Genomic DNA, 27,546 nt, shown 5'->3' with positions numbered 1-27,546 from the left:
AAAGCTCTGAAACCGTTTCTAAATTAAACATGTTAGGACTAAATGACAAATAGATGAAAATGTATATAGTTCATGTAATAAATTGTTAAATTTGCAGAGTTTACAGTAGGCCCTGAATATGTCCTGTTTTCAGAGGGAAACATGGTACAAGCTAGCAATCAAGGAAGAGCCACTGAATTATCAATGAGAAAGAATACAAAGGCCTGGCCAAGCTCTACAGAAAAAGAAATTATGTAAACATTTCATTCTTAGAATCTACTGTCTCTATGGAAATATAAAGAAATATAAATTGCCATAGCAAACGATGACCAGTTCACATGTGTATAGGAAAAGAGGGAGCTGCTGAGACTTGGTTCCTGGTCACACCATGCTTCAGCTGTGGGCCCATCTGAGGGTACATACAGCCAATTCTCCAGCCCGGGACCTCAGGCATCTCATGCTGGGGTAAGGAACTGAACACCACCTTCCCGCCCCCTGCCTGTGTCTCCAGGCCCTGATGCACAGCTTGCCAAACCCCCAGGCCAAACCTCTCCTCTCCACTCCTGCCTTGCTTAGAGCCAGAAGGAATGAAGCTGGGGCACCCAGAGACCAGAGGAAGAGGAAAGCAGATGGGAGAGGCGGCTAGAGGGGTTCTGTATAGGCTGAGTGGCTCTCAGGGATGGAGGGCTGCTCAGATACCCCCTAGGGGAAACCTGAACAGAAGAGGAGGCAGCAGAGGGAGAGGACCCTGAGGTCAGGTTGCCCCCCCGCCCTTTGGCCTTAATAGAGCAACAGAAATGGAGAACAGAGGACCAGGCTGCCAGCTGTCTGGCCGCAGCCATTCACGCCCTAACACCAAGCCCACCTCCTTGCCCTGCTTCCCAGAACTGGGCCATGGTTGCTGGGCCTGGCCTGGGTATTTTTTGGTATTTGTAAACATCTCAATGGAACAGTAAAGCATTAGTTGTTTGAAAAAAAAGTACTAAATGCTTGTTGTAACTATGGTTAAGTTTTATTTATTGTTTTGTTGTTTTTTATTTTTTTATTTTTTAAAGATTTTATTTATTTGACAGACAGAGATCACAAGTAGGCAGAGAGGCAGGCAGAGAAAGAGAGGAGGAAGCAGGCTTCCCGGTGAGCAGAGAGCCCGATGCAGGGCTTGATCCCAGGACCCTAAGATCATGACCTGAGCTGAGGGCAGAGGCTTTAACCCACTGAGCCACCCAGGCGTCCCTTGTTATGTTTTTTAAAGATTTTTTAATTTATGCATTAGAGAGAGAGAGAGAGAGAGATCCTGTGAGATCACGAGCAGGGGGGAGTGTCAGAGGGAGAGGGAGAAGCAACACCCCCTCCCCCCACCACTGAGCAGGGAGCCCAATATAGGGTCTGATCCCAAGACCCTGGGATTGCAACCTGAGCTGAAGGCAGATGCTTAACAGACTGAGCCAACCAGGTGCTCCTGGTTTTATTTATTTTTTAATGGAATTTAGCAGGCTGATTTTTTAAATTTTAGTTAAGTTTGATTTTAATTCTTTTTCTATTTTTGTATCATTTTTTTTAAATTCCCTAGTGACACCTTTCACCAATAAGAATCGAAGGACGCTACATTTAAAGAACAAAACTGAAAAAAAAAAAAATCTGAATTCCTGTCACATAATACAGTGTCTAAAATCAAAAAAGCCCCTAGTAAATTTAAGTTATATTAATTCACACAGCAGACTACCAGTAAATGAAAATGTGGTTCTTAATTAAAGTACACTCCAGATAATGCAGTGTCCTGAGGAATTAATTTACAAGTGTCACAACACTATAGAAGTCCCTACTTCCATGGTTCAATGAACAGTATGAAGCAGACGTCCAAATCCCTTTACGAACCACAGTCACACAATGATGTTTATACAAGCTCCTAGTTGCTCCACAGTTGCATTTCCATTCAATCATTCCTTTCCTGTACACATCAATTAACAGTCCACCCTTTCACCTTCGCTGGATTAGAAACTTTATACTGACCGGAACATTTGTTGGAAGAGTTTTACTAACTGCTTTTGCTTGTTTTAATAGCAAGCTTATGCTGGATCCACACAGGCCACAGAGCCAAAGGACTGCTTTCTGCAGCCAATTCTCTAAATTCATTTATTCTTTAAATTTTTATCTTTTTAACAACTATCACTTCACATTCTATTCCCTTTCATCACTACCTCCTCAAAAAGCATATGGCTTTCTCTTTAAGTTTGTTTTCATGACTAAAGTTGTCATTATGTCACAGTTTAAAATGCCAAACAGTTTAGTGGTAAGGATGACAAATGTCCACTGTCACACTAAGTCCTGGCGGTCAAGACAATCCCTCCCGCACTGTGCTGTGTGATCGGCTCCCACCAATTAGCACCTACAACTCACGTCTGTGTCCAAGCAAAATCACAAATTTCTACAGGGCAAGGGTCTTAGCAGTCAATTGTCCCTAGTTAAACCACGAATGTTATATTCTTAAGAGTAGGACATGGGCAAACTGTGCACAGACGCCCCCTCCTTCCCTAAAGTGACATAAATGTCAGTTAAGGAATAAAATTTTAAGCAAGGATAAAATAAATAGATGAGGAAACACCAGTGGATGAGAGAGAATTTTTTTCAGAAGATGTGGATGAAGGTGTGGCAAATCTAGGCTGACCACAGACAGTCACAACTTCAAGTTATAATCGGATTATTTACTTAGGACAACTCAGAAAAAGCTCAGGACTAGGAGATACAGTTTCTAGAAAGCGTGAAGATGATTCTGCAACCAGAAATAGAGCGGAAACCTCGAAGTCTGTACAAAGCAAAGGACCCACAGGTGTTCTCTGACCATGTTCCATCCCAACCCACCAGCAGGGCACCAAGTGTTTATTCTCTGGAGAACTTAAATCCAGAAGGCCTCAAACTGAGAATTAACGAGATTGGGGGAGGCACAGAGCTGAGAAAAGGGAAATTAAGTGGAAAATATGTTTACTGGCCTGTGTGACCATCAGTTCCCCTCTCCTGTCCTGCCTTGAGGATGCTGGATGCCAGGAATCAGCATCTGAGGAAGAACAAGGACTAGGTCTTCAGACACTGACTCTATGTGTGGATCTCCCAATGAAAAGTCTGTTTTTTTGACTGAACAATATATAATATAATAAACTGACCAGTCAACTAGTGCTCCCTAGGTATACATACAGATTTATAGTGCCTCGTTTATAAAAGTAAGTGGACAACCAAGGATTCCTCCCAACTCCATATTTAAGGAAAGCTTCCAATAGAAACCAGAGAAAAGGGAAATGGGCACTTATATATGGCAATTAAAAATTTTTAAGAAAAGATGGAAAGTTTGAAAGATGAGAAGTTGTAAAATAAGAGAGAAAATGTTTTTTAAAATTGTGGATTAAGTTAGTCAATCAATGTGATAGAACAAATCAATAAGAGAAGAGAGAAGAACCACACGGTCCTCTCAATTGATACAGAAAAAGCATTTGACAAAATCCAGAATCCGTTTCTGATTAAAACACTTCAAACTATAGGGATAGAGGGAACATTCCCGAACTTCAAAAAATCTGTCTATGAAAAACCCATAGCAAATATCATCCTCAATGGGAAAAAGCTCACAGCCTTCCCGTTGAGATCAGGAACACGACAAGGATGCCCACTCTCACCACTCTTGTTCAACATAGTATTAGAAGTCCTAGCAACAGCAATCAGACAACAAAGAGAAATAAAAGGTATCCAAATTGGCAATGAAGAAGTCAAACTCTCTCTCTTCACAGATGACATGATACTTTATATGGAAAACCCAAAAGACTCCACCCCCAAACTACTAGAACTCATACAGCAATTCAGTAATGTGGCAAGATACAAAGTCAACGTACAGAAATCAGTGGCTTTCTTATACACTAACAATGAAAATACAGAAAGGAAAATTAGAGAATCTATTCCATTTACTATAGCACCAAGAATCATAAGAAACCTGGGAATAAACCTAACCAAAGAGGTAAAGGATCTGTACTCGAGGAACTACAGAACACTCATGAAAGAAACTGAAGAAGACACAAAAAGATGGAAGACCATTCCATGCTCTTGGATCGGAAGAATAAACATTGTTAAAATGTCTGTACTGCCTAGAGCAATCTATACTTTTAATGCCATTCCGATCAAAATTCCACCGGTATTTTTCAAAGAGCTGGAGCAAATAATCCTAAAATTTGTATGGAAAGAGAAGATACCCCGAATTGCTACGGAAATGTTGAAAAACAAAAATAAAACTGGCGGCATCACGTTACCTGATTTCAAGCTTTACTACAAAGCTGTGACCACCAAGACAGCATGGTACTGGCATAAAAACAGACAGAACAGTGGAACACAGTAGAGAGCCCAGATATGGACTCTCACCTCTATGGTCAAATAATCTTCAACAAAGCAGGAAAAAATATACTGTGGATTAAGTTAGGAGCTTCAATATCAAACTATTACAAATTTTCCCAAAAGTGAAAACAGGGAAGATGGAAGGAAATAAATCATTTTAAAAATTCAGGAACTTTTCTAAGAACTATGTCTTCATACTGAAGAGAATCTACCCAGCACCAATGTAAAAAAAAAAAAAAAAATGAAAAAAGCAACCAAAGGACATTATCATGAAATTTAAGAATATCAGGACTAGAAGAGTCTAATATTTTCCAGAGAAAAAGTATGAGGGGGCATACAAAAGACTGTGAATAAGAATAGAATCAGATTTCTCAGTAACAATAGCAGAAGCTCTAAAGAAATTAAGCAATGCATTCAAAATTCTGAGGGAGAAGAAAAACCTAATTATATACTCAGCCAAGGTTTATCAATCATGTGTGAGAATGGAATAAAGACATTTTGAGAAAACTAAGAATTTGAAAATTGTATCTCTAATACATTCTTTTTGAGTGTATTAAAGAAGGAAGACATGGAATCCAGGAAATAGGGAATCTGGAACCAGTAAAGGTCCAGAAGGAAAATGAATCTAAATCAGAACAGACTTCAATAAGTTGATTACTTACAGAGGTCTAAGGGAACCAATAAGACATACTAAAACACTAAGAGTCTAGCAACAGCAGAACCCTTTACCTGCCTTAGAACTAAGAGCCATTATTAAAATGGCCTAGAATTAAAAAAGCCAAATGTTAGTGGAATCTATTGATAGCTAGAGCCATGGAAGAAGGGTTTACTCACAGAAGTTATAGTTAGTCATTTCCAGAAATGTGGGCTAAAGAAAAGAATTAGGGAAGAATATTCAATCTCCTTCTCTTCCCTGACCATTGCCTGAACCTAGCTGGAAACCAGCCGCCAAGGCAGCTTGGAGGATGTGCTTCCATAGGGGTTAGCCAGCCAGGACACATGGCAGGGCACTAGTGGGCAGAGCACAGATTTGGAGAGGAAAAAAAACCATCTTAGGACCTACAGTAATAGTAGAGGGGCAAATGGAAGTCACAACATGACAGATATTCATCTCTGTTAAAGTAAGGAATCAGAGAGCTGAGAGAAAAGTTTCAAGGAAAAAGTTGGGGGAGAGAGAGGTCAAGAAAATTAGATGGGATTGATAGATTTGCTGATGTGTTTGAGCATTTGGAAAATATTTTTTCATATGTAATTGACAAATATTTTATACCTAAAATAATGAACAATAGGAGCAAAGACTAATAAAAACCAGAGACAATCATAAAGTCTAGGAAAAGCAAAAAGGTTACAGAAGAAAGATACACAATCATGACTACTACTTAATTTACCATGAATAATATTTACATATGAATGTGTGAAAATGTGATATAGACTCTTTCCTGCGAGCATGAGGTGAAGGTAGAATGGGGGAAGGGTAATGGGAGAAAATTAAATCCTCATCTACCATAACACCTACTTAGCAGATAATGTCTAAAATAATAAATCAATAAATAGCAATATGAACAATTTCTTAAGACATATGGAGGGAGATACTAAGAGAGTTGGAAGTATTTGCTTCTGGGGAATAAGAGGGTTAAGTATGGGTGAGGGAGGAGATTACTATTTTTGCTATTATTGCTGTTGTAATAATAATGTGGCTATGAGTTATTGGTTACACCTGAAATAGTTTTCTGATTTGGAAACTGAAGACAAGGACAGTTAAGGGATTTGGTCAACCAGTATCACCCTCTAGATAAGGAGTGGCAGAGACAGAACCTAATTTATGCTTCCAACTTGTTTTCCACTACAACTTCGCCTCTCCTTTACACAGCAAACAACTGCTAGTTATGTGATTAAAGAACTGATTTCAGATTCCTACATGACTAAATATATAAATTAAAACATAAAAGGTGCTAGTGTACATCCAATGTTCTCTAAATCTGGAGGACTTAATTTACATATTTCCAAATTAAACACATACATACACACACAAAAGTAAGATGAGAACATCCTAGGCCAAAATTTCTAATTCTCTAGATATAAACAGTATGTTAATCTCCCTAAAACCAAATGTAGCATCTTCCATTTCTTTGATATATCCTATAGCACCCTTGGATGCAATACTTCAATAGAAACCCAATATATATTGGGTTAACTGATTAATACATTAAGAGCTGATAAGAAAACTATTCTCAGCATTTGTGGAGTTTTAAATTTTCTAAGGAATTTCACATTCAGCCATCTCTTAGCTATTCTCACAAACCAATGAGGCAGCTGAATATACCAAGGGCTTTCTCAACATTGTGAAACTTAGTCGTGGTGACTGGCTTCTCAAAAATCATCTAAAAATTCATTTGTGGATAGCCATTTACTTTGTCAACTTTGATAAAAATAGGGAAATTTTATTTTTAAAATATTTAGTAATGAAGACTACATGTAATGCCTCATTTTATATATTATTATTCAGTTAAATCATCACTTATAAGTGACCGCACATATCCATTAAAAACACACATACACTGTTTCTCTCACAAACATACACTGATGAACAAAGAGGGGATATAAAAACCATAACCATGCTAAGCTTTTGACAGAAAAATAGAACTAGCCCTCTGCACACCAAAGCCATTACTAAATTCAACACTTTGGCAGCCACTCTATAATGCCATAATAATCTAACATTCAAGACTTGTACTTTTGGAATTAATTCATCATTAAGAAATGTAATAGAAGTTTTCTGCTAGGAATCTTGAGTTTGCAGCCAGCAGTCCTTAGGCCTGAATTAAGCACTCAAACGCATTAAGGGTCTTTTGACTACTAGTATTTAGCAAATTACTGCTCTAGTGCTTTATGAGAAAGATGGCCACATGCCACAGTTAAGTCTCTATTTTTCACCTATTGCCCTAGCAGAATAACTATTAACTTTCAAGAGTATCCTAATATGGATGCTATACTACACGGTCTTCCTAATTTAAGGGACTCCAGTAGTAGAAATGGGCTCAGAAACTACGGTTGCCTCATGAGCTCAGCTTTCAACCACCTAGATGCCTGTCTGACTATGCCCTGTTCTTTTGTTATGTTCTATTGCATTGTCAGTGGCTACATCAGTAAGTCACTTGGGTCATGTATTATATGAGCATGTATTATTTGAACTCTCAACAGCTCTTAAAGAGCTGTTACTTTGCACAGTGACTGATCTGAATCCTCTTTGGTCTTACGAACTGATTAGTAAGAAAATGTGTAAATAATGTTGACAGATGACTTTATGTAGCTCCTGCACTCAAATTTTCATTCTTATTACCATTCTTTTTAAATGTATACAGTTTTTTAAGATTTACTTATTTATTAGAGAGAGAGAAGGAAAAAGAGAGAGTAGTCAGGAGGGGTAGAGGGAGAGGGAGAAAGAGTCTTCAGTAGACTCCATACTGAGTATGGAACCTGATGCAGGGCTCGATCTCAGGACCCTGAGATCCTGACCTGAGCCAGACACCCAACTGACTGTGCCACCCGGGTGCCCCACTACCATTCTTTCTAAAGTAGATTCATTCATTTTAGCAGGAGTGGTAAATGAGTAATGGTGAGTTGGGAAAATACATGCCAACATCGATACTGATCTCGTGAAAATGTATTCAATCCAGTGATTCACATTCTAAGTTTATTTCAAAGAAATTCCTCCTTGAATAAAGTTACATGTAAAGCCACATGACACAGAACACTGACATGAGTGGAGAAAGGCAGTCCATAAACCAGCTGAGCGAGAGTGAAAGCCACCTACTTTATTCGAAGCACATAAAGGATCCAAAATGATTCAGAGCATAACCTAAATTATAAAAACGGAATTTTACCATATTTGTGTTTCAGAATCACTTTACTGGTAAAACAGAAACCAATTCCTTAGAAATCATCTTAAGAAGAGATTATGTAAATAAAGAAAGGGCTTTGTAGTGAGTTAGCCCTAAGTTTGCATGTTATCTCTATTTACTAACTAAATGAACTTTACGATCTTACTTAGTCTCTCTGTGTTTTGTTTTCTTCCACCGTATCATGGTGCACTAGGATGTAAAAGACAAAAATGCAGAATAGAAACTTAGAGTACAGTTTGTGTCCAATAAGATATCTATTATTGTTACTATTTTGATTACTATTTCTTAGACTCAATTACTATTATTTCTGTCACTCAGTTACTCAAGACAGGACCTCATATCGAACAAATTTATCTTCAGGGTGGGCACTCTAGTAGAACTTCTTTATGATTCTCTCTCTTAAAACACTGGTAAACAAACCTGAGTCCTAGGAAGTCCTTACTTTATTTCATAAATTACCTTGGTTCAGGAGTAGTCATTAAGGATGATGGCAGAACTCCATACATTGCCAATATGTATGGTGATTAGTCTTATTTAATAAAAATCAATGCTAAATGGCCTTATAATACTCAATAAATAGGCAATTTCTTCTCCGATCTATGCAAAATCAATTTAGAGGCAGACATTTTTCTATATATCAAGACTGGTATGGAAATTTTTTTCTAATCACCCAGCTGCTACAATGTTAAATAAATTAATTTTAATCTTAAATCAGAGATGTAATAGAGAAAAGGATGATTTAATATGCAATCTCATTACATTTGACAGGCTTATTTATAAATGATTTGCCCCACATTTTGACAAGCATAGTTAATATGTTAATTAGCTTTTAAAAAGATGATGAAAGGAAGAGATGGGTGCGCTCTCATTCTTTACACATTGTGTTGGGGAACACTGTCACTGATGCCACAAAGTAGGGCCACGAGACATCATGGCCCCAGAAGCACTGTGATGTTGATGAGATACTATTACTATTAGCTACTATTATTAGATACTATTATTTATTAGCTATTTAACACCATATGTTAAAAATTAATCCCCTAAAATAATCCCAAGTGACCTTCCACTTTAGAAAACAAATGCCACTCTAAACATGTTTATGAACTTCTGTAAAGAAATCTAAAGCTTATTTACAGCAATAACCTCGACGGCTAGAGCATAACTCCCCAACAGGGGAGGAACTACACAGATAAGCTGCTTTTCACACTGGCACTTCTTATAATGTGGTGCTCAGTCCCTCACAAGCCTTTTGGTTTAGAAGCTTAAAGATGATTTCCTATGCCTTGACTTTGAAAGAGTTATAAAATCCAAGAATTAAGAGAAGTTATACATGAGACAATGTCCAATTTGATTCCTCTGCTTAAATCCTCCTTCATAGAGGGAGACAAAGGTATCAAAACCTAGGTTTCCTGCTGAGTTCTCGAACTGCACATTTGTTTCCACACTGCCACGGTGCTGGAGACCTAGAGCAGTAAATCATCGCACGGCGAGCTCTGATTTTCCATCACTTGCTGCCAATGTTAATGCATATGTGTCTTCATTAATATTTTTATTGCCTCTGGCTATTTAAACAGAAAACTGGGAAATGTAACACTGTGTAGGGATCGTTAGGTTTTAGTTACTACCCTACTGCCCCAGGATGGTAAATGAACTGTAAAAATAGCCTGAACCCACTTCCACCTGCTTCCCTGCTATTGTCCGTGCATTCATATTTGCACTTCTCTTTGGTGCAGCTGAGCCATGACTCAATTACAGTCCCATGTCTTGTTCTGTGAATACCCAGCATCGATGTCATTGATTATGCAAAAATCCGTGCCCTGTGAACTTCTCTCTAACTGGAAAAATATATACATTTTCTAGGACTTATAGAATAATAACAAAATGGCTTTTAGAAAATGGCTTGGAATGAAATTACAGTCAGAATGACAGGCATAGCACAGACATAACTCAGATTTTAGGGCTTGAAAATGGAAAGCCAATAAGCATGGGAACTGCTCAAACACAACACATTTACTATTTGGTTTTGGCAATGCATGACCTTGGCATGCAGTCAAAAGGGCATTCGGGGTCTTCTATTTTGTATCAGTTTTCCTCCCTTCCACTTAAATAATAGTCTTCTTCTTATGCTTCATTACATCTCTGTTTAAAGCAAATTGGCAGAAAGAACCCAAGCCTTCTTCAAGAGGATGAACACACACACACACGCGCACGCGCGCGCGCGCGCGCACGCACAGTCACATGTGAAAGAAAAAAAGGGTAGGTGGGTAGAAATCAAATACCATGTATCAGAAACAGACATATCAGCAAGTCATAATCCATGTGGTTCTTTGTACTTTAAAGAGCACTTTCAAAGGTTTGGAAAAAATTAGCCATTAGTGTATAAAAAACAGCTTCTTCCGATTATGAGTGTAGAGACTATACTGGACTGCCAAACACTAAGATGAAACTGGCTCCAAGCCACAAATATTTCCAAACTATGTTCTATTAACAGAGTCCTTAACTGACCTCATTGAAAGGCAACCTAGAATTTTCATACTCAAAAAATTAAAACATTCCATAACTCAAGAATATCAACTAATGATTATTTGTATAGCCGACTCTCAACTGTAAGACAGGAACAACAAAGGGAATGAGAAAGATAGTAACTGATATCCTGATAACTGACGCTTATTTCCAACCTTTTCCTCCATTATGACTAATGATCAAAATACTTCTTTTGCCCAAGCCTCCGCTTAGTCTTGGGGAAAAAAATTTTGTATAAACAACCATCCTAAAAAAAAAAAAAAAAAAGTGTGATGAAAAAATGAATTGGCTCAGCTTCTTAATGATAGATGGTCATCTTTATTCTCAGTGTTTTGGAATATGCATTAACTTGGTATTAAATTTATTATGAGGCATTACAAAATTTATGACCATAGATTTTAGGCTGTTTAGTGACCCAGATTCTTTTATAGCTCTATTGAAAGCCACAGATCTACACCCCATAAAAATAAATATATCCATGTGTACATAAAATGTTGCATATATTTTCAGTGGCTTCACAGATTCTGAAATCCTGTTCGGCTGGAGGGGAGGGGAGGGCTATGTAGATTAAGAAAATCTACACTGTGCCCTACATCACAAGGAACTTGATTGTTTTCTTACTGTAAAATGTTTGGATCAAAAACATCAGGAAAGATGCCAGGCCTCATTACAGCCTAATTTACTAAAAGCCAAGATTACTGAGGGAAAAACAGTGAAGTATGTACATGGCAGGAAGATAAACAATGCACGCTGAAGTTTTATAGCGGTCATAAACGTTGTAAGAACATGTAACTGAATTTCATACACAGGGGCATAACCATTCATGGAAGATGATTCCTATGATAAAACAGCACAAGTGCAATGTGAATTGTTTTACTTTGAACACAACCCTAAGTCTAGAAAGGGGATTTTTCTATTAATAGAGGACATTTTCAAGTCTCTAGAAGACTTTCCTGAGTACTAAAAGTAAGATTATTCCCTTATTTGATTATCTGATTTAGATCACATTGGATTAGAAACTCATTATACTTTATACTTTAAGATTTTAAAAAATTATTTATTTGACAGAGAGAGAGAGAGTAAGAGAGAAAGAGAGAGCGAGAGCACAAGTGGCGGGGAGGGGCAGAGGGAGAGAAAGAAGGAGACTCCCTACTGAGCAGGGAGCCCGACACAAGGCTTGATCCCAGGACCCTGGGATCATGATCTAAGCCAAAGGCAGACTTTTAACCCACTGAGCCACCCAGGCACTCTGGGAACTCATTATCCCTTATAAATAATAATTACGCATTAAATCTTGTCAGTCTGTGGGCCTCCTAAACAGGTTTTTAAGTTTTGCTAAACCACCATGTGAAACTGAGACTCTATTGAAATTTAACTTACGTGATATTTTTAAAAAGTAATTGTTTTGTTTCATTTGGGATGATTTGTACCAAGTTCTCAAGAGCGTACTATACCAAATCTAGTGACGAACAGTTACACCAAATTTTCAGACTACTTAATCTGAGCTTTGTTGTTGACTGGAAACATGCTTCCTACTATTTCTAATCCATGCTGCTGTTTGGAGATACATGCCTCCTTGTTACAAAACACAGCTACGAATTAAGACCCTCAGGGAGAAAAATCGCTGTACTGACAGAAAAATATCTCTGCCCCTGTCCATCAAGAACCATTACCAGACACCATGTGCAAGGGAGCCCCTGATTAGGGAATATTCCCAATCATGTTTTTTTTAAAAAATCCCGCAATCCTGCCACACACAGGCAAACACTCCTGAACCATTAATCTTCATTCAAACTGTTAGAATGTTTGTCTAGGCATGACCCAGACCGCGCATTACGGATAAATTAGCTAGAGTAAATCTTCCATTCCTCACCACATGTCAAGGCAGGTGGAATATTCTGTCGAGCCCAGGAGGACATCTGGAGGTCTGTACCACAAGGTGACTACTTCATTGGAGTATGTGTGGCTAGGGACAGATTTTGCTCTTGCAAGACCTGTAGATTAAAGGAAACACAAAGAAGTTTAATAGGCATTAATAGGACAAGGAAATTTAAATTTGAATGCTCACAGTTTTAAAAGGTCAAACATGACACTGTAATACAGAATCACAAATGCAATGCTGAGATTACTAGAAAGGCTGGGGAAAGTATATTGCTGCCTACCTGTTTCAAATAATGTTAATAACCAATAATCACTTATATTTCCTAATCAAGCATCATAAATCTGATAAAATTCCAGAAAAGTTTCAAACAAACAATTCATAAACTATTAGACATTACTCAGAAGCTTAGAAATCTCCTGGACTTTCCGAAGGAAGTTTCATGGAACCCTAGTTCTATGGGTTTTAAGTAAATATTTTGAGAAAAGATTCCAATGTCAAATAATTTTGGGAAAAGATGGTTTAAAAAGTTAAAACAGGTCTTCATACTGTGAGGCTTCTTAGTGCCCTTCATTTTTCTAATATGCATTATGAATCTGAAAGAAGAGAATATGATATTTTTCTCAAAGGGCTGTCCCAAAACTACTTTTTCTTTCAGTGGTCTGTCAAATACTTACTGGAAAATGTTCAGGAAACTCATCTGAAAACCACCTAAATAAATAACTATAAAGGAATAGTTAAATTTGGAACATAGAGATGATGAGATGCCATAGGATAAATTAAATGTTTTCTAAGAACTTTAAAAATGAGAAAATCGTCACAGTAGTATGTTAAGTGAAGAATTATGTTCAGTTTGACCTCATAACAGTACGTACTTTAGCAGAGAAAAAAGACTGGCAGGAACTATTTGAATGTCTTCAGTGGTTAGCTCTGGAAAATGGGATTATCCAGTTTTGGGTTTTTCTTTTGTTGCTGTTGTTTTGGGGAGGGGTACAGAAGAAGAGGGAGAGAGAGAGAGTCTTAAGAAGGCTCCACGCCCATCATAAGCATGATGCAGGGCTTGATCTATGACCCTGAGATCATGATCTGAGCCAAAATCAAAACTTGGATGTGTAACTGACTGAGCCACCCAGATGCCCCTCCAGTTTTTTTTTCTTTACTTAATACATTTTCAAGGTTTTTTTCCCCCAAGTTTTCTACAATGAATATGTAACTCCTTTTAAAAATCACAAAATCTGTAGTGATAGCTTTCTATATGGGCATGTTCATTAATAACAAGTGAAAACCATTATTTATCACTGTGAGGCTCAAAGCACATACAACGTTTTTACAATAAATGTACCATAACACATTCATTTTAATGTTGATTATTTATATTTTTATGTACTATTTAGGAACATGATTTTTCTCGTGTTTATTAAACACTGGATACTCCCTTTACTGTATTATATGAAAATGCTAAAATTAATAGGGCAGCTGACAAGATGAATAATTTCTAATTAATTCAACTATGGTTATAGTAACTCAATTTTTTCTACAATTCAGTTTTTATAATAATACAATGGTATATTGGGGTGCCTGGGTGGCTCAGTCCTTAGGCATCTGCCTTCGGCTCAGGTCATGATCCCAGGGTCCTGGGATCTAGCCCCACAATGGGCTCCCTGCTTGGCGGGAGGCCTGCTTCTCCCTCTCCCACTCCTTCTGCTTGTGTTCCCTCTCTCACTGTGTCTCTCTTTGTCAAAAAAGAAATAAAATCTTTAAAAAAATATAATGGTATATTATAAATTGGTTCACGTTGATAACTAGTCAATATTAAAACATACAGACTATACACAAACATACATACATATATATATGGTACCCAACTTTTCTGCACATGAATGGAACAACTATTTTTTAAAAAATATTTTATTTATTTATTTGACAGAGACAGCAAGAGAGGGAATACAAGCAGGGGGAGTGGGAGAGGGAGAAGCAGGCTCCCCACTGAGCAGAGAGCCCGATACGGGGCTTGATCCCAGGACCCCGGGATCATGACCTGAGCCAAAGGCAGACGCTTAATGACAAGCCACCCAGGCGCCCCGGAACAACTACTTTTAATAACAGATTTCCACAGTAACCTCTACTTTTCTCTACAAAGTTTTAACCTACCTAAATTCAGGTAAAACTGCATAAGAGAGAGGACAATTAGATGGTAAAGTGTTTCCAGAATTTAATAATCCCATCAAAAGATTTAGTTCCTCAAATGAGCACATTTCTATACAGAGACCATAGAGCTAAGAACAAGTCCTTGAAATAGGTTCTGACTTGTTCCATATGCTCTCGTCAAGTGAAATGGGATGCCAAAAACACTGAGGCTGGATCCCTCGGTTCCTCTAAGACCCTCTTGACAGAAAACTAGGCTAGAAGAAGGAGAGAATGAAAAAACTGAGATCTTCTTTGACAGTTTAGAAGACCAGGCTAATCAAAGAAACCTGTGGTATTTCCAGGTTGTTTTTTTGTTTTTGTTTTTTGGTATTTCCATTTTCTTTTTTTAAGATTTTATTTATTTGACAGAGATCACAAGTAGGCAGAGAGGCAGGCAGAGACAGAGGAAGGGAAGCAGGCTCCCCGCTGAGCAGAGAGCCCCATGTGGGGCTCGATCCCAGGACCCTGGGATCATGACCGGAGCCGAAAGCAGAGGCTTTAACCCACTGAGCCACCCAGGCGCCCCTGGTATTTCCAGTTTTAAAGAGAGAACAAGACCTCAAAATAACCTAGAAACAGTATAAATCTAAATAATTATATAATTTCAGGTCAAGTATGTTTACTCTGAATATAAGTTTGTAAAAGTGGTTAAATATGAAAAACATAAAAAGGCAAAGTTCTTTGTTTCCATTATTCTCCTCCTCCTCACAAGTTTAGGTCAAGGACTACCCAAACACCATTGACATGGGTCATGTAGCTCCCAAATCAAGAGTGAAAATGAGCTTGCAATATCTAACTTTTTAAGGTGTTAAGTTTCTTAAAATGGTCTGCATGTTAATGTGTCATATTGAAGAATCTTACTATATTTTAAAGACACACTCCTCTGCATTGCTTGAGAAAAACTCTTCTATCACCTCACTTTAATATAGTCAATTAAGACATTTTCTTGTGGAAGGTGTCCTGTATGGTGATAAACAAAAGGCTTTCATCTTAAAAATATGTCTGTTCAGTTAAAAAGATATACAGATCTCAAAATTTTTCAGGGAGGGAACAAATTATTAAAACAAAAAATAAAAAAAAGGGTATACCCTGAAGTAGGAATATATAACAACATTTTTAATAAATATTTTTGGTAAAGATATCGCCATGTATTTACAGTCATGCATCAAAACACACTTACTCATGCAGAATATATTAAACTGCATCCTCCAGCTGAAGAAAAACTGTAGGACAGGATTAATTAGCACAGCATGTGTGAAAGCTTTCTTTCTCTGTTCCCTGTCAGTTGCTATGGTTACACTACAGGAAGAGAGCTACACCACCTTTTAAAAAGGATGAAGTTCATGGGTTATTATCAAAACTTCTTATATTATGTTTAGTTTGAATTAAAAGTCAAAAGCAAAGAGTAATGCTCAACAGATGAGTACAGGTTATTTGCACAATACCACTTTAGCTGAGTGTGTGCGTACGAAAGGGTGCATGTTCCTATGGGCACTTAAAATGGCTTACAGAACAATCCAGAGTATCCCACTTTAACATGTTACCATTTCTAACTCATGAGAAACCCTAAAGGAGAGTAAAAAGTCCTGCTGTTCAAAGCCTACTGCCAGTTATTCAAAGTCGGGCAACCTTGATACTAGCTAGCACAGAAGAATCTTAGACTTCCAGATGAGTTAAACTTTATAATTAGCTTCTTACCCAATGAAAGAATCCCTTTACATTGTCTCTATAAGATGGTGATCCACCATCGGCTACCACCCTGAGCCTGGTTTTATCCTCTGGCAGGGGCACAAAATAAATCATGTGGTAATGCTTCCAAAATTTGACCTAAACAGACTAGGTGGTTAGCATCAACCAACGGACACCCTTCAGGCCTTACGTAACAGTCCTGAAAGCTCCAATGGACACTGCTGGGTACTCCCCTTCTTTTAAATCTACTCCTTTGACTTCTCAGATATAGAACAATTAATGGGAGTGGCTTGGTCTCCTGGGATCTTCCCCCATCTGCCCCTTAACTGCTGGTTTTGTCTAGGGTTATCATATCAAACCAGTGCTTTCACAAATATGTATAACAAACGGTGGCTAATGCCATGTTTTGATGTCATCCACAGGTGATTTCTCACAACATCTAATCTCCAGCTCACATCTGTCATAGGTTTCAGATCTGGGACTATCCCATTCCTCACTAGGCATAGGCATAAAGATGTCCTATGGGCACTCAACATGACCCCAACCACAAGAGCCTACAGCCATCTGCATGTCAATACAGGAAATGCGCCATGAGTCTAGGAGTAAATGCACTTCACTAGTAAACTGTTTCAGTTTCCAAAAATAGGAAACTTTCTCATAACATGTATACAGATACATGTTAGATTTTATATTCCGTGCACACCTCATTACTCTTTCAAATTCCAATGCATCCCTTGTGCATGTGGTAAGATTGGCTAGGGATTGAGTAGCCTCTAATTTTATGAAGAAAATTGCTAAACCTAGGACAGGGGTTCAAGAATGATAACTCCCATGTCTCTGCTCAATTCTTTGACCAAGGAATTGAGAAAGAACTGATAACAATGACTGTTTCTTTCTAATTAAGTGGAATAATGGCAAAAGCTAGATGAACTTGCAAATATCAACTGAAATATGCTATAAAGGCATAGGTTTCACCATTTCCCAGAGGATGTGCCACTCTTGTGTGTCTGTCAGTAGTTTTGTTTTTATATTACAGCAAATCCCACATGTCTCTCTCAACATACCTCACTCCCCAAACTAAACAATCACAAAAAGAGTGTCTTGCTCTTAATCACAAAATCAGTATTTCTAAGAGAGCAGCTCCTTTCTTCACAACTTGATTCCAAACAGACACGAAATACCTGGGTAATATTTTACCATTGGGCAGTTAGGCTGGAAAGGAAAAGACTTCTCTATTCCATGAGCCAGTCCATAGAGTAAGTGCAGAGGGAGGCATATTATATATATACACATAATATATATAATATGCATACATATTATATATATATAAATATGTGTATATACATGCCTACATATAGGCATATATATGCATATATACACATACATACATATATACACACACACACATATATATACATATATATGTTTTTTTCATTTTCCATAGTCCTGGGAATGGCTCAGAAATGTCTTTTTTCATATAATTTTTTTTAAGATTTTATTTATTTATTTGACAGAGAGAGATCACAAGTAGGCACAGAGGCAGGCAGAGAGAGAGAGAGAGAGGGAAGCAGGCTCCCTGCTGAGCAGAGAGCCTGATGCAGGGCTCGATCCCAGGACCCTGGGATCAGGACCTGAGCTGAAGGCAGAGGCTTACCCACTGAGCCACCCAGGTGCCCCTTTTTCATATAAATTTTCAATGGAGTCCCCTTCCTCTTAGAGGATTTATATTAATATCTTGTGATGTGCTAAAGCAGTCTGAAAATTCTTTACTGCTGCTCCTAGAATGTATCCATCAACAACCATCACACAAAACAAAAAGTATTTTTTCTTCTGGTGTCCTTCAAAGTTCTGGCTTCAACCTCTTCCCTTTGCACTTAACGATGTTTCTTGGGTGATATTATTTACTTCCATGGCTTTAGTTACTCTCTGTAAGCTAATGATCCCAAATAAATACCTCTAGCATCAATCTTCCCCTAAAACTTTAGATTTCTACTTTTAAAAAGTTCACTTCATCTTACATGGGTATCACAAACATTTTTCCTGCCCTTAATTCTCCAACTAATGTTTGCTCTTGCCGTGTTCTAGAACTCAGCACTAAACATCAGCATCCATCCATTCACCAAAACCAGAGCGCCCATTTCATTGTAGGCTCCTTCCATTTACAAAATTACAAAATTCAACAGATTTTACTTCGTAATTTCCCTCTTTTCTTCCTCCTTAGGTACTCCTCATGTCTTTGCTTGATTGTTACACTAACCTCAAGTCTGTTCATGGCAAAAGTTATCAATTTCAAAATACATCCTAGACAATAATGACCTACACTTGTTGAAATTAATTTAACTGAAAATTAAAATTTGGTTGAAATATTCTTTAATGTGAAAAATAATAAAAGACTTCAATGCTCAAACTTTCTCTATAAACACTATGAAAGCTGGACTTTTTCCAATCCCCTTGCCCATTTCTGCCATCATAGGAAGCAGGAAATGTGGATATTTGAGGGTACTTTCATATATTTAATATCACATGGTATTGCTTAAAGTGGAAAAAAAAGTTTTGGGATTACAATTCTTTCCTTTGATGAAACATCTTTGTTTTCCTTTCCATCCAGATTTCTATTTTAACAGAAGCTAGTCTTTGCAGGATTCCAAAATCCCTTAAGAATGTTTTGATTGGCAACTGTTAGAGTCTTTCAACTGAATAATAATATTCTTTGAAGATAAATTCTAATAAAATGAAATTTAGTGCAGAAGACATTTAAAGATATTAAGGCAGTATTTTATTTTGCTCTGATTTTATTTACTTATCTTTGAATTTTTTTTTTTTTTTTGGTTAAAGATTTTATTTATTTATTTGACAGACAGAGATCACAAGTAGGCACAGAGGCAGGCAGAGAGAGAGGAAGGGAAGCAGGCTCCCTGCTGAGCAGAGAGCCTGATGTGGGGCTTGATCCCAGGCCCCTGAGATCATGACCTGAGCCGAAGGCAGAGGCTTTAACCCACTGAGCCACCCAGGCGCCCCTTATCTTTGAATTTTTAAAGTTAATAAGTTATGCCTAATTACTATCTATCCTAAAGGGCACAGATTTTCTTAATCTGCATTCTAAATAACAGAAACAATCATAATATCTTAATATAGACATTCTAAAGAGAAAGAAAATATTCAGAGATGCCTGGATGGCTCAGTTGGTTAAGTGTCTGCCTTTGGCTCAGGTCATGATCTCAGGGCCCTGGATCAAGGTGTCCAGCTCCCTGCTCAGTGGGGAGTCTCTCCCTCTGCCTCTGCTGTTCCCCACTGCTCATGTCCTCTCTCTTGCTCTCAAATAAAGAAGTAAAAAAGACTCCTGAGTCCTGAGTCTACCTGCAACTGAGGGTTGTGGAGGTGGACGGGGGGATGGGGTAACTGGGTGATGGGCATTAAGGAGGGCACGTGATAAGAACCGGGTGCTAAACGCAACTAATGGTTCATTGAACATTGTATGAAAAACTAAAGATGCTGGCTAATTGAATTTAATTTAAATTTTAAAAATCTTTAAAAAGAAAGAAAGAAAGAAAATATTCAAATACTTAAATTTCAAATATGGAAAAATTTTATTTTCTATTTTGTATAGAAGTTAAAAACAATATACCATTCTAGGAAATACTGCTTTAAATGAAAGAGATCTGATGATGGTAAGATCAATCAGTCAGAAGCCTTTGGCTGACTACCATATGAGCAATATGCTGTTACCAGAGCATTAGCCTGCATTTTGGAAGTTTTGTGATATGAAAAAACTAAATGCCTGATAGTGGTTCTGACACTAACTAGTTAGACGTGTCTCCTCAATTAAGTCATGTAAGCTTGCTTGCTATGTTATGCATAAAATAAAAAGGTCTGAGATCAGATTCCTCAAGTGCCTGTGAGCTGGCTACCTGTCTTTGTAAATAAACTTTGCTGGAACACAGATACACCCATTCATTCACGTATCATCTACTGCTTTGTGCTCAACAGCAGAGCTGAGTAGTTGGCACAGACTGGGACCCATAGGTTCCATTTAGTATCTGGCCCTTTAAGAAAAAGTTTTGCTGACCCATGGATCAGACTAAGGACACTTTGAGTCATCCAAGTACTAAAACTCAGTGATGCTAAGAAAATACTAAGAAAATTAAATGTGTGAAGATCATGTAAGCTCCAATTCTTAAAAAGGCCTTTAAGTAAATAATTCCACCTCAATGATCCCCTCATATCACATCCGCATTCACAGAGAATGTGAAATCATTTCCAGTAGAGTGTGACATCATTTTCACAGCTCGCTGGCTTACATTTGGTTTTCTAGTTTCTGCTTCTCATTTAGTAAGACCCATAGTTATTATTCCAATGTGAAATGACAACACAGTACAGAAAATGAATTTCATAATCCGACTAAATTGGCAATTTTGATGAATGCATATTCATGCTGGTTTTCCCCCAATTTTTATTTTTTAAAATATTTATTTATTTGAGAGAGAGGCAGACAGACAGACAGTGCAGTGACGGAGGGGCAGAGACAGAGAGAGAGTCCCAAGAAGACTCCCCGTTGAGCGCAGAGCCTTAATTTCATGACTCTGAGCTCATGATCTGAGCCAAAATCAAGAGTCGGATGCTCAACTGACTAAGCCACCCAGGCGACCCTTTTCCCCAATTTTTAAAAATTAGAGGTTAAACATACTAAGTTCATCACAAGACTCTCAGTCTTAAATCAAGACATATTATTCAGAACTTTTAGACCATTTGGTTATAAACATGTATTTATATATATACACGCCAAATATTCTAAGAGTGTGCACTGGTATGTGTTAAAGAAAGATTGTTGAATCATCACAACTATAATTAGGTCAAATTATGTAAAAATAATTATGATTTTATGCCAGAGGTATATCCTTTATGCTTAATAAGAAGCCAATCTATAAAGATGACATCATACATATATAACATTTGAAATGACAACATATGCTTTCATTAATTTTTGAGTTTTTAAGGGAAATACGAAATTAGAGTGTTCCTCTGGAACGTTTATGAGAAAATCATTCCCATTTCCTTTCTAAACCACTTAAATTTTTTTTAAAAGTTGAGTGTAGGGGTAATACAATATTTTTACCTGGTCTTACTATAGATAATACTAAAATATGAAAAATCAGTGAATATGCTAGTGTAAACCTGATGAGAATTTAATGAGAAGTTACAATCTATTAGATTTTTAGATACATGATATCATTTAGTCATTACAACAACCTAGAAAGTAGTATGATTATTGGTATCCTAATTTAACAGAAAGGAAATGAGTTTATCCCAGGTTACACAGTAGTAAGTAGCTATGCCAGGATGCATACAGGCAGGGCCACTGTATCCCCAGGAAGACTGGGAATCTGGGAACAAATATGTTGCTGGGCTCCATGCAGATGGAGCGGCAGAGAATGAGTGACTGACTCCCAAGTCCCGAATGGGAGCAGGTCAGCCTGGTGGGAGAGGGAGACCAAAAGGGTGAAGACAAGAAAGAGAAATGAGGAGAAAACACAAGCTGCTTTTGGGGTGTCTGGGGGTTCAGTCGGTTAAGCGTCTGCCTTCGGCTCAGGTCATGATCCTGGGGTCCTGGGACTGCGTCCCACATCAGGCTCCGTGCTCAGTGGGGAGTCTGCTTCTCCCTCCCTCTCCCTTTGCCCCTCCACCTGCTCGTGCTCTCTCTCTCTCCCAAATAAATACATAAAATCTTTTAAAGAAAAACACATGCTGGTTTTACTGGAAAGAGGTTCCAAAAATATGAGGAAATGAGAGAACATGACTGATGTTGTGTAGAGAGCCTCAGAGAACAATCACACAAGAGACCCTCAAGGAAAAGAGAAATTTGGTAAGGAAGTACTCTGGAGAAATGCTCAGAAACCTTTACTTAAGATCTAACTGCTGGAATGAGAAGAGGTCTCATCTGCTGCTTTTTTTTGAAGTGGAAAGCAGCAGAAAGCAGTTAGTTAGCCAGAGACTTGTAACTTAGAGGAGAATAGCTAAACAAGAAAGAAAGAAAGAAAGAAAGAAAGAAAGAAAGAAAGAAAGAAAGAAAGAAAGAAAGAAAGAAAGAAACGAAGGAAAGAAGGAAGGAAGGAAGGAGGGAGGGAGGGAGGAAAGGAAAGAAAGGAAGAAAGAGGGAAAGAAAGAAAGAGAGAGAGATAGAAATGGGGGGGAGGGGGAGGAAAGAATGAAGGAAGGAAGAAAAGGGAAGGAGGGAAGGAGTATGAGGGGGGATATTTATATTACAGGGTGCTGAGGGCTCTGCTTCCCCCCCCCTTTTTTTCCCCAGAAATCTCAAACTCAGGTGTCATCAAAGCTCATCTGTAGGACATATAATGACACAAGAAAAAACTCTTCCGGGGACGCCTGGGTAGCTCAGCTGGTTAAGCGGTTGCCTTCGGCTCAGGTCCCGCACTGGGCTCCTTGTACAGTGGGAAGCCTGCTTCTTCCTCTGCCTGCTGCTCCTCCTGCTTGTGCTCTCTGACAAATAATAAGTAAAAATTTTTTTTTAAAAAAAGCATAAAAAAAAAGGTTTTCTGAGGTGTCCTTTACTAACATGAACTTTATTTTTAAATATATTATTTATTTATTTATTGGGCAGGGGGAGGGGAAGCAGAGGAAGAGAGACAAGCACACTCTGTGCTGAGCATGAGCCCAACACAGGGCTCGATCCCACAATCCCAAGATCATGACTTGAGCTGAAGTCAAGCTTAACTAACTGAGCACCCAGTTGCCCCTTGACATGACTTTTTTAACTGAGAGGTTTTTATGTGTTTACAACAATAAATGTCCAACCAAATCAGTTCAAATTAATGAGGCAATTAGTGAGCCAATTCAAGGGAAAAAAAGATTTGGGTCAAACTAAATACGTATTTTTTTTAATTTTATGGCTTATGGTTTTTAAATTATGGCCCTCTTTTTCTGAATTTTCTCCTGTGCTTTTAGTTTTTTCTCTTATCATACTATTTGAGCAGAGGTCAAGTTATATCTTGGGGTCTCCACACTGTACTCAATACAGGATTCCAGACATAATCAGAGGAAAATGTCTACTAAAAGACATCAACATGTTTACTTTATTTTGATGATTTTAAAACATGTTTTGTGATACCTGGTGACAATCTTGGTTGTCGTGTCATTGGAGTTTGGTGTCAGTAATGTAGTAAATAAACTTCAAACCTCCAAGAGAAGGCATATGGAGCATTTGGGGAACATTTTCAAAAATACATTGATTCCATGAAATAAATATGTACCACAATCACCGCAGAGATGAGTCACAGAGCTCTCGTGCTGGAAAGGATCTAAGACAGTCCGTACCTTCTGTGATATCACCATTTCTTATGAGAAAGAAATTGAGGTCCACAGTTCTATCCATTCTGCCTCCACTGCATCAAATCCAGCCCCTTCTTTCTGTCCTCTCTGCCACGGACTGCCACTGTAGTTCCTCAAACTTACCCTTCTGGGCCTTGAGCCTTTGAAAGAGCTCCTGACTGGTCGCCCAGCCAGCATATTTACCTTTCCTTTTCGTCTTCCATAGTCTGCGGAAGAGACATTTCTATACAGTACATAAGAGCTCCCTCTGTGCGTTCAGGTGAGACCACCACTGACAGGCTGTGTGACTTGCAGCAAGCTGAGTTTTAGTTGCTTCCTCTGTGAAATAACCTGGCTGGATATTCTCCATTTATCTCTTCTAATGTGTTCCTGACTCTTCTCCTCCACTCCCTTCTATGCTTTCCAGAGGCTGACCTTAATGGGCCTGTAATTACAGAATCCCTGGCCCCTTGATCTCAACTTTTGGCTGGACCATTGGGAGGCACACTGCCCGAAGATCAGAGGATCAGAAGGAAGGAAAACAGCGAGACTGGTGTATTTTTTGCACCCCTCTCCCCATTCGATTCCTTCCCAGCTGGACAGGTAAATGGCAGTAGCTAAGTCCCCCCTTGCTCAGTGGATTCCAGAATCACTCTCTCTCTTAATCCCTCATGGGTGTAGTGATAAAAGCCCCCCACTATTGCTAGCCTGGATGGGTTTCACATTTTCAACCCTGCCCACAATTTCATAAATAGTCCCTACCTCAAACTCTCCTCTATCGCCCCATTTGAGCTGCCCTTTGTTCCTCTTCAGGATCTCTGATACAAGGACCACACCTGACTCAGGGTATTTGTGTGAATTAAATGAGAAATGCATAGAAAATGCTTCATAGTGCACTTGGCTCATACAACACTCAAAACATACTGGCTATCACCATGAACTAAAACACCATATGATCAGGTCACTTCTCTGCTAAAGAGTTTAATGGATCCTCTGGAATTTATCCTAAAAGTCCAAAATCCAAAGACTTCCCCTGCTATTACTCCAGCCTTGTTTCTTCCCATTCCTTCCTTTTTATGTTCAAGGCAAATTACCTGTAATTATCTGCTTTCACATCAGCTTCTTTGCACATGGTCTCTGATCTTGGAATACCTACATGTCCTTCAAAGCTATACTCTGGCCAAGTCTTCCAGCAGCTTTCCCGACTCGCCCTCCCCTCCCTGGTCCAGGTTACGAGCCTTGCTCTTCTCTGACTGACTGAAGCCCCGAGGTTGAGTGGATTTGCCAAGTCATTCACTCACATGTCAGCCGCCATCCATCCCACACCAGACTGCAGCTTCCCTGAAAGGAGGGCCACAGTTCATCTGCTTTTCTACCTCCAGCTCCTGGCATGGTGTCTAGCCCACACTGAGTCTATTGTTGCACCGACATATATGTTGAGAACAGCCACCTACCCCCAAGCCCCTGAGACAGTGTTCCTGTAGCAGGTGGCATGTCTGTATTGCCCTGACCAACAGAGAGAATGGCCAACTCACCTGATCCACAGTACCTCTTCTTTCACCTATTTTATACCTTTATATCTTGGGACATTTTGTCAGATCTCAATAGAGTATCTGTCCCTGGATTTCAAAATGTTTAAAAACCCAATGTGAGTAAAAGTGAATCACATAAAAGCTCATGATCCTTTTTTGTTATTGTTATTTAGAAGTAAACCCAAACACATAAATTCTTTAATTCTTTTATACTGCTCACATATATGTTAGACACAAATAGGAAGACATATGAAGCTATTAATATAGAAGCTACTGGCTCATAATAATAAACGTGATGGATATACTTTCTTAACACATTCCATTATTTCTCAAACTAATATGTTTAAAATTTAGATAAATAAAACCTCAAGAAATAATCCATCTCTCCTCTATATTTTTACATCACATGTCATTTTCCATTCAGCTCACTTGGCAGTAAGTATATAAAATGATTTTATTCAACTTTTGATTTCCGTGTTTACCTCTCCATCTATATGATAAGCTCTCTATGAGCAAGATTCATGTCTTACGACTGCCCCATTTCTTACCACCACTCTCCACCCCTTCCGCATCCTGACATAACACCAAGTCCTCTGTAAAATACCATAATTAAAACAGGACTAAGTCTATCTAAACCACACATGGACAGGGAACTGCCTTGTCTCTGCTCACTAGGATCCAGACTAGGAACTGGAGGACTCAGACGTGTGAAACCAGCTTAGATCCCAACTAAGACACCAGGTTCCTCTGATTCTACATAGCGCCCTAGCTACCTCTCAGAGTGTTAATTTAAGCAGAGAAGGAGGTATGCCCAGACCTGAGAGGTTTTTTTTTTTTTTTTAAACCTTGATGGGCAGCAGTATAAAAACATCATTTCAAAGCTTACTGCTGTTCTGTTTTATTAAAGAAAGAGACCTGAATTTATCTTTGAGGTTGACTGTTCCTTTCTTTTAAGAAAACCAACTTAATTTCTGTTACGTAAATGTAAAGCAAGTCCCTACCCACTGTTCTGGGGCAAGCTGTGAAATTAACCTGCATCTTGATGTTTCAGAGCAAAGGGTTTAATGTAATCTGGGTGCATGTTTTGGCAAAGCTAATGGGCTTCTGAGGTTCTGTGGTTTCTTTAAGGAAGATGTTTGCTGCCTCAAGGAACACAGAGATAACATAACAATGCTTCCCCTCATTCTCCATTAGAAGTTTTCAGGAACCAAGAGGACTAAAGAAAGGGGATATGGTGAGAGTTTTTCCTTATGCTAAAAAGGACAAAACCAATAAAGCCCAACTTGTGGTTACATTTAAGTCTAAATCCTATCATGCATACTGATATTGGACTGTTGGTAATATAAATATTAAGGGCAATGATTATTTCTTGGGACTGTGGGCCTGAGTGACCAATCCTGTGGCCAGGGGATAGAAGATGGACCCTGAAATCTGAAATTAGATCTCCCAGGGCCCTCAGATTCTCACAAACTTCCTCTTTGGAGGCCTGGGGCCTGAGTTCTAGGTAGGTCACCGGGAACACTCATTTTGGGGAGACGGAATCCAGTCTTAGGCAGACAGAGATGAGACCCTTTCCCCTGACTCTGAGGAGGGACTTCTAGGTTCTGAGCAGGGAACCTTAAACTGAAGCAAGCGGTGCCCTGAGAGGCCCTGCCCTGCTCTTCCCTAAACGCTCAACCTTCAACACTCAAGCAATAACCAGGGCCCAGGCTGAGGAGCTCCGAGGCCCTCTGGGCACCACTGTAAAGGGACAGAGGCATAAAGAAATCTAGGGGGAGCAGTCTAGGCAGAGGGCACCACAAGTGAGGCAGGAGCAGGCCTGGCATGTCACAGGGTTGGTGAGGGTGCCACGAGGGGGAGGCAGTGCGGCCAACCCTGGGACACCCCTCCTGTACCATCCCACGTGTCCTTCACTGCCACTTCCCACCTCTAACTCCCACCCAGCTCCAAATGCTTCCTTAAATCCTGACAGCAGAAGGCATTCCTTCCTGTTGTGACTGGTCACCTGGCACTTTCCCTATGAGCATCACAGTCACTGGAGAATGAAGCTAATTTATTTAACGCAGAGGCAGTGTCTGATTCTTGAAAAGTCCCCAGGACCCGCACAGGGCCTAGCATGTGTAATGTGTTCATTGAATTGACTGGCTGAACTTGGAAGTCACTG

The 27,546-nt window shown here is 38.9% G+C and overlaps 1 protein-coding gene across 1 annotated transcript in view; it reads right to left on the bottom strand.

Annotated features, from left to right (window-relative positions):
• The window catches only part of CDK14 (cyclin dependent kinase 14), a 582,239-nt gene that overhangs the window by 226,943 nt on the left and 327,750 nt on the right, over positions 1-27,546 (bottom strand). The window contains exon 9 of the mRNA XM_080818397.1: positions 12,646-12,766. Within this exon, the coding sequence (XP_080674523.1) occupies positions 12,646-12,766 (121 nt within the window). The remainder of the gene's footprint in view (positions 1-12,645; positions 12,767-27,546) is intronic.

This window comes from Martes martes (assembly GCF_963455335.1).
Source record: "Martes martes genome assembly, chromosome: 11".
In the NCBI taxonomy this organism is placed as follows: domain Eukaryota; kingdom Metazoa; phylum Chordata; class Mammalia; order Carnivora; family Mustelidae; genus Martes; species Martes martes.
Note: the sequence above shows the minus strand (reverse complement) of the source record. Positions and strands in the feature narration are given on the sequence as shown.